Source organism: Vanellus vanellus (assembly GCF_965231255.1).
Source record: "Vanellus vanellus genome assembly, chromosome: 1".
In the NCBI taxonomy this organism is placed as follows: Eukaryota; Metazoa; Chordata; class Aves; order Charadriiformes; family Charadriidae; genus Vanellus; species Vanellus vanellus.
This window is the reverse complement of record NC_138905.1, coordinates 69094307-69106418: the sequence shown is the minus strand read 5'-3', so window position 1 is coordinate 69106418 and position 12112 is coordinate 69094307. Positions and strand designations below refer to the sequence as shown.

The following is a 12112-nucleotide window of genomic DNA, read 5'->3' as shown; positions in this document are numbered from 1 at the left end:
CGTCGCCTCTGTACTATGGCATGTTCTTCACTTTGGTTCCCAGCCGCCCCTTTCTTTTCAGTTGTTATGCCAAAACCAAAGACCAACGCGTGCCTTCTTGCAGGAAAAGCTATATGGGTCTCGTAGACTTCAGATATTAAGAGGCAACTTAAGTCATCTTTTCCACACTCCATGGCTTAGCTCCTTCTGATGAATACCAGCCCAGCTCCAGGATAATGCAGAATACTTTCAAGCAGTTTGACTGATAAGTATATGCTCTGGCTCATAAATCCGCTCCTACAGGCAAGTTAGAAATCCCTCCAAGACAGAGTCCAGACTGTAACTGTGTTTGTATCTCCCTGCTTCCATATCTAGCTTGTATTTGCCGATTTGCTCTCTGCCCAGCAAGACGTATGTGTGAGACAGAGACAGAGAAACAGACAGTTGGAATGTGTCTTACTGTATGAAGAAGAAGAAGAGAAAGAGAGTGTGGCTATGGATGAAAAAAAATGAGTGTCCATATGTGGGGGAGGGAGTAGTAGAATACTATTGGGGCTGGAAGAAATGGATTGCACATGTTGTTAAGAATGGGCTGTAGGTTTTTGCCAGAGATGTTAACATTTTCTTGACTGCCTGCCAATGCTGGTGTATGCAAAAAGTATGGAGAGAAGGAGACATTTTGTGAGAGAGAAATTGAGCACGCATTTATTCAGGGATATGTGCAGAGGAATTAACGGTCGGGGATCTAATGCTTACCCTTGCCTGCCTGCACACCTCTGGCTCTGCAGCACTGCGCCTATTTCTGCTTCCCAAGTTCTTTTGCTTTCTGGGAAGGCGAGACTTGCTGTTGGAATATGGGCATGATATATTCAGACTGCACTCATCATGCAAATCTGCTTTTCAGAGGTGGTGAGAAGATATGTTTGCTTCCACAGATTTTTCACTGCTCTCAGCATCTCATTCCTCTCTGTGTTTGTAAGGGCTTCTGCTTTTATGGACATCACCACAGGTTTGAAAGCCTTTAATTAAGCCAAAAATACTTCCAGCCAAGGCATGCAGCCTAGAAAGGACTATTTCTAGAATTCTGTAGCTCAGAAAAGTTCTTTTTTGACTGCACGGTAATGTATGCAGAGGATATTTTACAAGATAATAGATTAAATTCTGTGTTTTGTATTTGTAACTAAGTGGCAGATTTTGTCTCACGTGTCCCAGAGTAAAACCACTGACTTGGGTGCAGTTATCTGTGATTTATGCTGGTGGAAAAGAGTTCACAATCTGGGCTGTATAGTTCATAACAAGGCGCGGCGGCTGCCTTTGCTGCTCAGAAGGATTGGTTGCCAAATGTCTGACAAAGTCTTTCTGGAAGCGCAGATGGTAGCAACGACAGCCTGGAATTAACTCACGCTTTGCTATAAAGTTTGCAATTTGTTATCAGCTCCTCTGGCTGTTTACTAATCCCTGACCACCAGACTCTCAGAGCGCTGATAACGTTTTGATGTCCAGCGTGTGCGCGCAGAGGCTCAGCCCAAGCGTTTTGCTGATGATGTGCACGCTACTGGGCTCCTCTGAACTTCTCGATACTGCTGCAGCTGCACTGCTTCCAAGAAAATTAAGTGGCGGTAGGCTTAAGCATAATCTCTGTCATAGGTCTTGTCTCTGTGCAGAAGTTAGGAGATTTTTAAAGTGGCTTCTTTTCATTTAGCCTGTGCCAAGAAACTGATTTAAGATGGTCTGTGCAGGGAACTTGTGCCAATTTAGCAGAGTTTAAAAATACAGCTTGGTGCACGTGATGAGGTTAACCCAGAGCAAGTCAAATTGCAGATGTTCGTGAAAGGCTCAAACAGGAACGCAGCTTCTGTTTGTGACTTAGCCCATACTGCCAGTGGCAAAAGTGCCCCTGAAGGGACTAAACCCGGTGCACTTCCCACCACTTACCTCCAGATGCACAGGCTGCTCCCGTGAGTGCCACCACAGCACAGTTTGGCCCAGGATTACTGCTTAAGTGGTGCCTCTCTGGTCCTGTGTCCAGAGCCGAGGTACAGCTCTTGCCCACACGCGCAGGTCAGGCCAGCGAGCAGTGCTGGCCGGGTTTGTCTGCGGTGTGGCTTGTGCGGTCTCTTCAGTTGCATTTCCCCTGGAGGCCCAGTCCTCTAAGCCCACCGAGTCCAGCACAATGGCCCCAATTCAACACTGGCTGAGGCTGGGAGGCCTCAAATCTCCTTCCATCTGATATTTTCCAACCTGATGTCTGATTCACCTACTCCCTGCACCCTGTCCTTCACACCACTGGTTTTTATATGGCGTTAACTCCAGCCACTCTGATGACACTACATCAGGAAGCTGGAGCTAGTGGAGAGTGTTGGTCTTTGCCAGGGCTGGGGGGAAAATGAGGACCTGGATGAAGTCTCTGATACATCAAGACCCTTTGTCACTCCTGACATAAGCAATGCGCTAAATTTTTGCAAGCAGTTGTGCCCCAACTTTATCAGGTCACCTTTGTGGTCATCACAGCTGTTCTTCTGAGCAAGAACTGGCACAGTCTGTCACCAAAAGCTGTGCTGCAGTGACAGCCCTGGTCATTCAGTGCTGTGAATCTGGGGGTAACACAACAGGAATCTGATAGTTGGTGGCTGAGGGATCAATGTGTGGTCATGCCACAAGCATGTCCCTAAGAAGGTCTGTCCCTGGCCCAGACTACAATAGTTTGGCCGTCTGTTTCAGAGTTTGGAACTGTTTTCCCAGCCACTAGTACAGTGAATTAAGGGTGAAGGAGAGGGCTCCCGCTCTGTTCCTCACACTCCTTTAGTCCATCAGGGACTTTACTGGCTGGAATACAGTTACTAGCCCCGGAGCTGGTCTGAGCTGGAAAGCGTTTGTAGCTTCTCTCCTTACAGCATAAATGGGGATATTCTGTGTATTTCATCAGAAATATCTAAGCCGTTGAAACATACCTCAGAGCAATAGGGTCTTCTACTGCTCATCCCAAATGTACTCTCAGGACTGTTCATCCCCACGACAGGTACCAGTCAGAGGCATTCTCCATTAGCAAAAATGGGAGAGGCTTTTCCATCCTTCTGCAGTGTGGGGTTTTGGGTGCGGTGCCTGCTTGCACAGAGGGACAGCAACTGGTGACAGAGCACAGCCAGGCAGCTCCTCACTGGTGGCAGAGCTGCTGCTGGACCCTGAAATGACAAGTTTAGTTGATTAATTTAGTGTGAATCCAGGGTGAATACAGAACAAGGCATCGTGCTGAAATCAAGCCCTGTGTGCTTTTGAATCTGTGCAAAATGAACCTAACCACGACACCGAAAGGTGGATCCCACAGTCTGGGAGGATTTAAGTAGGAGGCTGCCTTGCAAGTGACATTTTTTGAGATTTCAGAAGAAAAGCACAAGGCACGACTTACCGGGACTCTGTACTGCAGGGAGGTGTTTGAGTACTCATCATATTCACCTGGGGAAGGCATTAGAGGGGAGATCAGGCTGCAGCTCCTGGCTCTTAATGCATGTCTTGTGTCACTGGATCATCATGGTGGAGAGAAAAATCAGAGAAAATCATCCAGCTTTTCTCTCTCACGTAATCCACATTGTTTAGATGTAGGGCTCCGTGGGGTGGTGCCTGCCTCTTTCTGTACGCTATGGCAGTTTCAGGGGAGAGGAGACCATAGCTCTCAGTGAGGGCTTTACAGTGATGCAAATTACCCATCAGAATCACGGGTGCCCTCTTGGTGCCTTCTTACCATACATTTACTGATTAAAACCCATGTTGCTGCATTTTTCTATAAATCTTCAGCACTGCTGCTGCAAGGGATAAACTGATAGTCCTCCACATCAGAAGGACTCTCTTTCTTGCCCATATCCCCCCCCCTCCCCCCCCCCCCCCCCCCCCCCCCGGCAGGGCTGCCTGCAGCCACTGTGTGGGTGGAGGGCTGCAGAGCGAGTCGTTTATGCTCAGACCCAAAGCTGATGGAGAAACCATTTCTCATACTTGTTGACTGAGCTGGAACCACCTCTCCCCTAGCAACAAAGCCTCACATTTCCATCGGTGACATTCCCCTGTGTCTTAGAGAGGCAGGAGCTGGTTTTGCTACCTCCAACTGCAGAAAATAATTGCCAGAAGGGCCCAAGGTAGTAGTTTCAGGCAAGACAGACTGCTGAACTCCTAGAAAGGATGACCTTGCTTCTCAAGGGAGGCTGAGTAAGGCAGTTCAGCTCCCCCTCATCCCCAAATTAGTATGGGAGTCCCACAGAGCATGACTGATGAATGATGGAGCAGCAGCTCCCTGCCTCTGCAGTGGATCGCTCCATCCAGGAGCCACTGCTACACGTTAGCCAGGCCTCTGGTGGTCCTCGAGAGCCATCATCTGCTTCCCTGTGGTCTCAGGCCAGATCTATTTGCCGGTGATGTTTTCTGTTTAATGTAACACCTATTCAAACCCTCAATTTGCCTGCTGTGGGCTTGCTCTGAAATGTCAGAGGGCTCAGAAAGTGTCAGTGGTTGATGGAGAACCCCACTGCAGACACACAGGGTCCCCCCAGGGGCAGATCCCTCAGCAGCGGCATTGAGGACCAGCCCAGTCGCAGCTTTGAACATTAAAAAAGTGCATGAACCGGGGCTGGGTTAGGCAGGAGGGACTTTATTGACGCCGCTGGTTCAGTGGACCACCCCGCCTCGTTTGAACACAGGGGTACCAGTGCCCAAATGCCACTGCATACCTGGCCTCAGGGGTCCCTGGGGTGCTGCAGCCTCTGCGGCCCCACGGCTGCAGCTTCGGCAGGGCAGGGTCCAGCCTTGCTTCGGGGAGGCGAGTGGGAATACTGGGCACATTTCTCACATAGGCCGGTTTTCCCACACCACCTAGTGGGAGCAGGGATCACTGCCTGGCAGCTTTCTGCAGCATCTCCTTCCTCTTCTTCTCCAGTAGGCACCTGCTCTTGGTCACTGTCGGGGAGGGGGAGACATCGCCAGACTTAAATGCTTCCATCTCAGTGCAGACTGCTCCTATATGGTCCTCTGTTCTTCCTTTCTCACCTTGTCTCCTTGCCATCACAGCTCACAAGCACAAGAAGCACGACACCTTGCAGCCCTGTGACACCGAGTACCCCGTTTTCGTGTATGAGCCGGCCATCAAGGAGACCAACGGTCTGATCGAGTGTGGAGATTGTCAAAAGTAAGAATAGCAGCTTCCCTTTCATTTGGGAGCTTCCCCAATGCTCTGCCTTTTCGCAGAGCCCATTGGTGACAGCAGGTACCTGAGAAGAGTCACCTGCTGCTGTGCCCATTGCATGGCCACTGCCACAGCCACAGCTCTGGCCACAGAGCAGAGCCATGCTGGACACCGAGGAGGTGAAAAGACCGAGTTGCAACTTATTGATAAACGAGAAAAAAAAACTAAAACCATCTGTTAATAAGCAGAGGTGGCTGTAGAACGAGGGAAAGAGCATTTAATATATATATATATATGTATCTTTCCATTCCACAGATTTCAGAAAGGAACTACTTCTGTTTTTTCACATTTCTGGCAAAAGATTTCTCCTTAGAAAATTTTCCTTTTTGCAATGCTTTCGGCTTTCCTTTTGCTTTTTTTTTATTTTCCCTCTTTTCTGTTTTTCTACAAAAAAAAAAAAAAAGGTTGGAGGGAGTGTTAAACCAAAAGAAATGAAAACACAGGTCTACTTTTTTATTTTCCATTTTCATTTTAAGAGAATGAACAGTGCAAAGTAACAGAAAAGTCATTGTGAAAAGAAACCGTTTTCAGTGGTTGTGTAGCACAATCCGCAATCACGTGTGAAAAGGTGACAGAAGGATGAATTTCCACTGGTCCAGTTTTTCCTAAAATGAGGCATCCAAACAGATCTGACTGAAATCCCTCTTAAAAAAAAAAAAAAAAAAATCCCAGTCCTACCTAGTCTGACTTCAGTCTTGGACCAACTGCAGGAAAGACTTAAAGGTTAGGAAAACAGCCTGAGCTAGTCAGCATGACTTTAGGAAAACCAGGCCTTGCCAAACATTGTTTTAGAAGAAGAGATTGCAGATTTGGTGACAAGAAGGTATTATGTAGGTGTAATAAGCACTGGGTGGATCCAGAGGAGCTGAGTGCCCCAAACTGACTTGTTTGTGCGTTAAGCTGTTGCTGCAGAGATCTCCTCCGCTGATGCAGCCTGGGGCTGACGCCTCCTTGCTGCAGTGCCTTCTCCTTGCTGGTGCCCAGCACCCATCCACCCTCCCCTGGAAAGCTGGCAGAGGTTTCCACCCTGGGTATTATGTACTGTGGTGGTTATAGCAACCCCCTGAGTGGTGGGAGCTGGAGGAAGGGCTGAATAATCTCAGGGTGAGGAGCCTTTTTCCTTCATATCAGGAATAGTGGGGTGAGCAGGACTAGGGAAGTGATCATCCCCCTGTACTCAACATTGGTGAGCCGCACCTCGACTACTGTGTTCAGTTTTGGGCCCCTCACAAGAAGGACATTGAGGTGCTGGAGCAAGTCCAGAGAAGGGCAATGAAGCTGGTGAGCGGTCTGGAGCACAAGACTTATGAGGAGCAGCTGAGGAACTGGAATTGTTTAGTCTGGAGTAAAGGAGGCTGAGGGGAGACCTTATCGCTCTCTACAACTACCTGAAAGGAGGTTGTAGCAAGATGGGGGATTGGTCTCTTTTCCCAAGTAAGAGGCGACAGGACAAGAGGAAATGGCCTCAAGTTGCACCAGGGGAGGTTTAGATTGGATATTAGGAAAAATTTCTTCACTGAAAGAGTTCTTAAGCATTGGAACAGGCTGCCCAGGGATGTGGTTGAGTCACCATCCCTGGAGGTATTTAGAAGATGTATATATGTGGCACTTAGAGACATGGTTTAATGGTGGACTTGGCAGTGTTAGGTTTATGGTTGAGCTCAATGGTCTTAAGGGTCTTTTCCAACCTAAATGATTCTATGATTCTGTTCTATGATAAACCCTGTGTCTCCTTCTGCCCAGCCCGCTTGATTCACTGCCTTATGGTATAAGGGGTTGAGGCAGCACCTCACCAGTACTGTCAGCAGCAGCAGCTGAGTCCTGCTTGGCTCCTTTGTGGTTACAGGCGCAGTTGCAGCCCCTGGGTCCTTTTATAGTCAGGAGAGACATGTGCCCCGACACAGGCTCTGTGGAGCATTAGCCAGTGGCCTTCTGGGGCGTGCAGGCTTTCCCCACCACATTTCACAAGCCCAGGTGATTCCCAGTGGAACAAAGATAGGCTGGGTGCTCCATCCTGGGCAAAAAGTTAGCTTGCGGATTGATGCATGGGGGACCTCTATCCCAGCTACTGATGTTGTGTGTGGGTTAAAAATCTGCTTGTCAAAGCTCCCAAAGCAGTCATCAGCCGGGAATACTAATGAAATGGTTGCTTGATGCAGTGTGTGACATTCAACACCTCTAAAAGTGACTACAGGAATCCCTGGAGGCTAGAAGGCGGTGAGACTAGGTGATGACTAACCAGGGAGACAGGGCAGTCCTCCAGGACAGTCAGGTTGGTTGGTGCAGTGGGCACATCCTCACAAACCTGTATTTCTGATCCAGAAGCCCTCTCCCGTGGCTGAGAGGTGCTTAGCAGGACCAGGAGTGCACAGAGCCGCGTACTGGCTGCAGCGCTGCACCCCTGCCACCAGCGCAGCCACGCCAAGCCCACTCTTCCTGGCATTCCCGGTGCCCAGCAGCCCCAGCCCGGCCTGCAGGCTCCTCGCCAGGGCTGTACGGCCGCCCCGTGCCCGGTGGCAGCACAGCCTGCAGGCAGGCACTGGAGGACGGGCAGCGTGGGCAGCTCAGCCTTGCTCCGGCTGGCTGCAGCCTCTGCTCTGGCAGAGGGCAGGCAATGCCCGCACAGCATCGGGTAGGGGGACGGCACAGCCTGGTGAGATGCCCAGACACGTACAGCACCTTGCGGTGACGCCGGCATGCATACTCTTAGACATGCACCCCGTGTCACCTCCCCGTGCTCACCCAGGGGTGCTGCAGATGTGCACGTGCTGGTGTGCAAACCCACAGTCACAGGCGCCCGCAGCCCCGTCAGCACAGCGGCGTGTCTGAGCTGCCCACGCACCTCCGTGTGCACACGCATTCATGCACAAAACCCTGCACGCAGCTGCAACACGTGCCTGCCCTCATCCTGCTCTGCCCACGCAAGCCCTCGGCCGCCTGCACAACCGGGCAGTGGTGCTTCCGCCAGCCCTCACGTGCGTGTCGCCGGGCAAACGCTTACATCTAGACACCTCCTCACCGGCACGTGCCTGTGCTCGTCATCGGACCTTTCTGTAGCCTGCTTGTCCGACGGGGAGGGGAAGGGACAGGAGAACTTGCGGCTGCGACGTGAAGTTGCACATTTTTTGTGGCAGTAGGCAAGACCAAGCAGCAGTTGGTCAGTCCCATCACGCCAACGTAATGCGCGATGCTACTGGGATCCTCCATTTCTCACTCCAGCAACAGGAAATTTAGCAAAACTCCACCCCTTGCAGGACCGCATAGTACATACAGTCTTGCTTTGTAAAAGCACCTGCATAAATATACATTGAATGGCATTGGCACACCTCTGGATGTAACCAGGCCTTCTCAGGTGTCATCTGCTGCGACATGCTGCCCCTGGGGGGCTTGCCTTGGGTTTTGTTTGTTGGTTGGCCTTTTTTGTTAGTTGGGTTTGGGGTTTGATTTTGGCTTTTGTGCCCAGTGTGGAGTTGTAACTCTGAACCAGTTCAGAGCTTCCTGAGGACAAAAAGGTGTGCTAAGGCCAACTCCCCCATGCCCATGGCTGCTCACTGTGTCTCTCCCGCTTTCTGCTGACATCCCGTGTCCAATGATCTCTGTTTCCTTTGGATTTCTTTGCTGTGGGCCAGGAGGTGCTGGGGCAGCTGCTCTGGCTTTGCAGCAGGAGGGATGTGCTTTCTCCTACCCACTCTTCTTTGCAGGATGTTTGTGGCACAGCAGATCGCCAGCAGTAACCTCCTGCTCCTCGTCACGGATGCCACCTGCGACTGCACCGTCTTCCCACCCGTCCTGCTGGATGTGAAAGAGGTTAAATATATCCTTCCATGCGCAGCAGGGACACACAGCTCCACAGGCCCTTTTGTCTCCGTGTTTCCTAGGGTGGAAAACCTTCTCCCATGACAATTGCCATGTGGGTGGAGGGCATGGCCTGACATGGGGGACAGTCAGGGAGGGAGACACAGGGTGAGCAAGGTTGAGGTGTGGTGGAGAGGAGGTAACCATCCTCCCCCCCTGCCAAAAGGAAGCTAGCCTCCCCTGGCCTGGCTGTCAGATGGACTGTACAAGGGTGAGGGTGGGACAGGCCAGGAGAAAGGGTCAGTGGTGGGATGGGCACAGCTGGGCTGGCTCCTCAGCACTGCTCCCAGGTGCTTCTGTAACCCATCTCAGCTGGGTCTTCATCCCTTGCTTCTTGTAAGGGCGGTGATGTGGTGCAGCTTGTCACCATGAAGCTGAGCCCTCTCCGTGCATTTTGGCCACTTTCAGCTGCCCATCATTCCTTGCCACCTTCTAGCGCTTGGAGAAGTCTCCAGCCCATGCAGGGTGACCTGCCCTTCTGTTATTCTACCTGCTCTGTCCCCCAGGCTGTGCAGTTACACCTAGATGGGTTGCATGAGGGCCCCCGTGGGTCTGTGCCGGGCTTGTCCCCCTTTTCCCTGCCACTGCCAGTGGTCCTTAACAGCCTCGCACATAACACTTCAGTGAAGTGTGAACGGATGCGCTCTCAGAAGCTGCGGCGGCGGCCGGACACATGCCACGCGTTTCACCCCGAGGTACCCCGGGGCAGCGTGGGAGGGTGGGAGAGCACAGGGCTGGGTTTCGCCGTGGGCATGTCTGTGCCCACGAACACATCTCCTCTTGCAGCCCTGCGCTGTGCGTATGGCATACCCATCCTGCTGGCTGGAGCCAGACACAGCCGTGTGACTCCCCAGGGGGCTTCCTAGCAGGAGGACAGTCATGCTAGTGACACCTGGGAAGGCCTTGAGCTCAGATATCACAGTGTTGCTGGGTTTCTTTGGGGGGTGTTCATCTATTGGAAGAGACCCCGATTCCTGTAACCAGTCCTTGTGACCTGGGCTTGGTGCCACCACAGGCAGCTCTCCTGCCTGCTGGGATGGCAGGATTTTGGTCCAGGCACCTTTGCGCAGCGTGCGAGGCAGCTCAGCTGCCTGTCCCTGCCCCGCAGAGCCAGGAGCAGACACAGTGACCCGCTCACAGGCAGGGAACTCTGGAAGGAGCTGCAGGAGGGACGGGCAGGCAGGAGCTGATCCTGCTGCGGCCTCTGAGGCTGAGGGATCAGAATAAGGGTGCGGGGCAAAGCATGGCAAGAGCCGGGGAGGCGGATGGCTTCCTAGCTTCCAGGCGGATGCCACAGCCTGTGAGCATCAAACCGGTCCCTTTGCCCCGTTAATCCTTCTTCTTGACCCTCTGCTGCAGGCACTGCTCCCCCATCCAAAGCACCTCTCCTATGAAGACAGGCTGAGAGAGTTGGGGTTGTTCAGCCTGGAGAAGAGAAGGCTCCGGGGAGACCTTATAGCAGCCTTCCAGTACTTAAAGGGGGCCTACAGGAAAGATGGGGAGGGACCCTTTATCAGGGACCGTAGGGATAGGACGAGGGGTAACGGTTTTAAACTGAAAGAGGGTAGATTTAGATTAGATACTAGGAAGAAATTCTTTACTGTGAGGGTGGTGAGACACTGGAACAGGTTGCCCAGAGAAGTTGTGGATGCCCCATCCCTGGAAGTGTTCAAGGCCGGGTTGGATGGGGCTTTGAGCAACCTGGTCTAGTGGAAGGTGTCCCTGCCCATGGCAGGGGGGTTGGAACTAGATGATCTTCAAGGTCCCTTCCAACCACAACCATTCTATGAAAGGTGAAGGGCAGGCTCCCTTCTCTCTGCCAGCAGCCACCCTGGCTGTAAGCACACTGACACCTTCTCTCCCATCTCCCAGGAAAATGCCCAAGACTGTGGTGGTGCTGCTGAGGTCTCTGTCTCGCCGACGCTGCTCCTCCTGCCCCTGGGGCTGCTGCTGCGGTGACACTGCCTGCAACGGTGATGCTGCCTGCAACGCATCTGACATGGCAGAGACCCAGGAAGGAGGGGGCTGCTGCTGGCCGGAGCGGCAGGAGGGGAGTGGATGGAGGCACAGGCTCCTCTTGGATGACCACTGTGACTCCCCAGGGAGACCAAGGTGTTAATGATGCAGTGCAGCGTGTCCTGTGTCCTTCACCATGACATCCAAGCATGGTACCGCCGGTGGAAGCTGCTTCCTCCTCAAAAGCCCACAGCAAAAGGCCTGTGAGGACTGGCAGGGTTGGCTCTGGGCACACCACCTACTGAGCTGCTCCTCCCGGCGGTCGGCTCACAGCCAGGACAGCCAAGGTCGTTGGCATGGCTTCGATTTTGCCATCACCCTGCCTCCCTCAGAGACACTCTGGGGTAGTTTGCCCCAGAAAGCAGAGGGCTCAGTGGGGCAGATCTGCCCTTAGGAGGGAGCAGGAGAAGCAGGGGACACTGTCTGCCTGTCCCTCAGTGGGAGCCACCGGGATTTTAAGCACCTGGGACCAGAGTAGCCTTGGCACAGCAGGCCCTTAATGGTTTCCAGCAGGGAGGTGGCATCTCCTGGTCTTGGGGGTGGTCCTCAACTGGGACCCCAGGGGCAGGACACGGCACCTAACCCGAACTGCACTAACTTAACACACAACTGGATGATGGGAGGTAGCACAGTTTGACCAGTTAGCTGCAGCTACGCCAGCTCTGCCAAGGAGACCCGTCCTAACAGTGCTAGCACAGCATCCACATTCTTGTCTAGATGTGGACTTACCTCTGGGAAGGGGTTATTCATGACCCACCAAAAGAGGGGGTATGTTCCCTGCTGCCTGGTAGTTTCACTGCAGAAGCAGCTAAGAAACAGGCACTTTTCCCCTCGGAGCAGCACTGCCCTGCTCACTGAAGCTGCCCTTGGTTGTCACGGGGCGAGCACCCCCCTGCCCTGAGTCCGGCATTCCCGGCTGGTGGGCATGGGCCGTTTCTCACAGAGCTTTAAGGACAACGGGTGAGGAGCACCCATTTTTCCTTTTTTTTTTTTTTTTTTGTATGAACTGCTCCATACCATCTTGTTAAAAACAAA

At 52.4% G+C, this 12112-nt stretch overlaps 1 protein-coding gene and 1 pseudogene across 2 annotated transcripts in view; one reads left to right on the top strand and one right to left on the bottom strand.

Moving 5' to 3' along the window:
• CACNA2D4 (calcium voltage-gated channel auxiliary subunit alpha2delta 4) overlaps positions 1-11316 on the top strand; it is a gene marked incomplete at its 5' end in the record, with an annotated part of 132115 nt that extends 120799 nt beyond the window's left edge. The window contains 4 exons of the mRNA XM_082479730.1: positions 5032-5149; positions 8908-9032; positions 9686-9756; positions 10934-11316. Coding sequence (XP_082335856.1) covers positions 5032-5149; positions 8908-9032; positions 9686-9756; positions 10934-11020 — 401 coding nt within the window. The 3' untranslated portion in view covers positions 11021-11316. The remainder of the gene's footprint in view (positions 1-5031; positions 5150-8907; positions 9033-9685; positions 9757-10933) is intronic.
• Positions 177-3725, bottom strand: LOC309670372 (annotated as a pseudogene). Its single transcript has 4 exons — positions 3719-3725; positions 3386-3432; positions 2241-2325; positions 177-1220 (listed from the first exon to the last, which is right to left on the bottom strand). The product of its transcript is annotated as an uncharacterized misc_RNA (transcript).
• Positions 11317-12112: the final 796 nt, after the last annotated feature.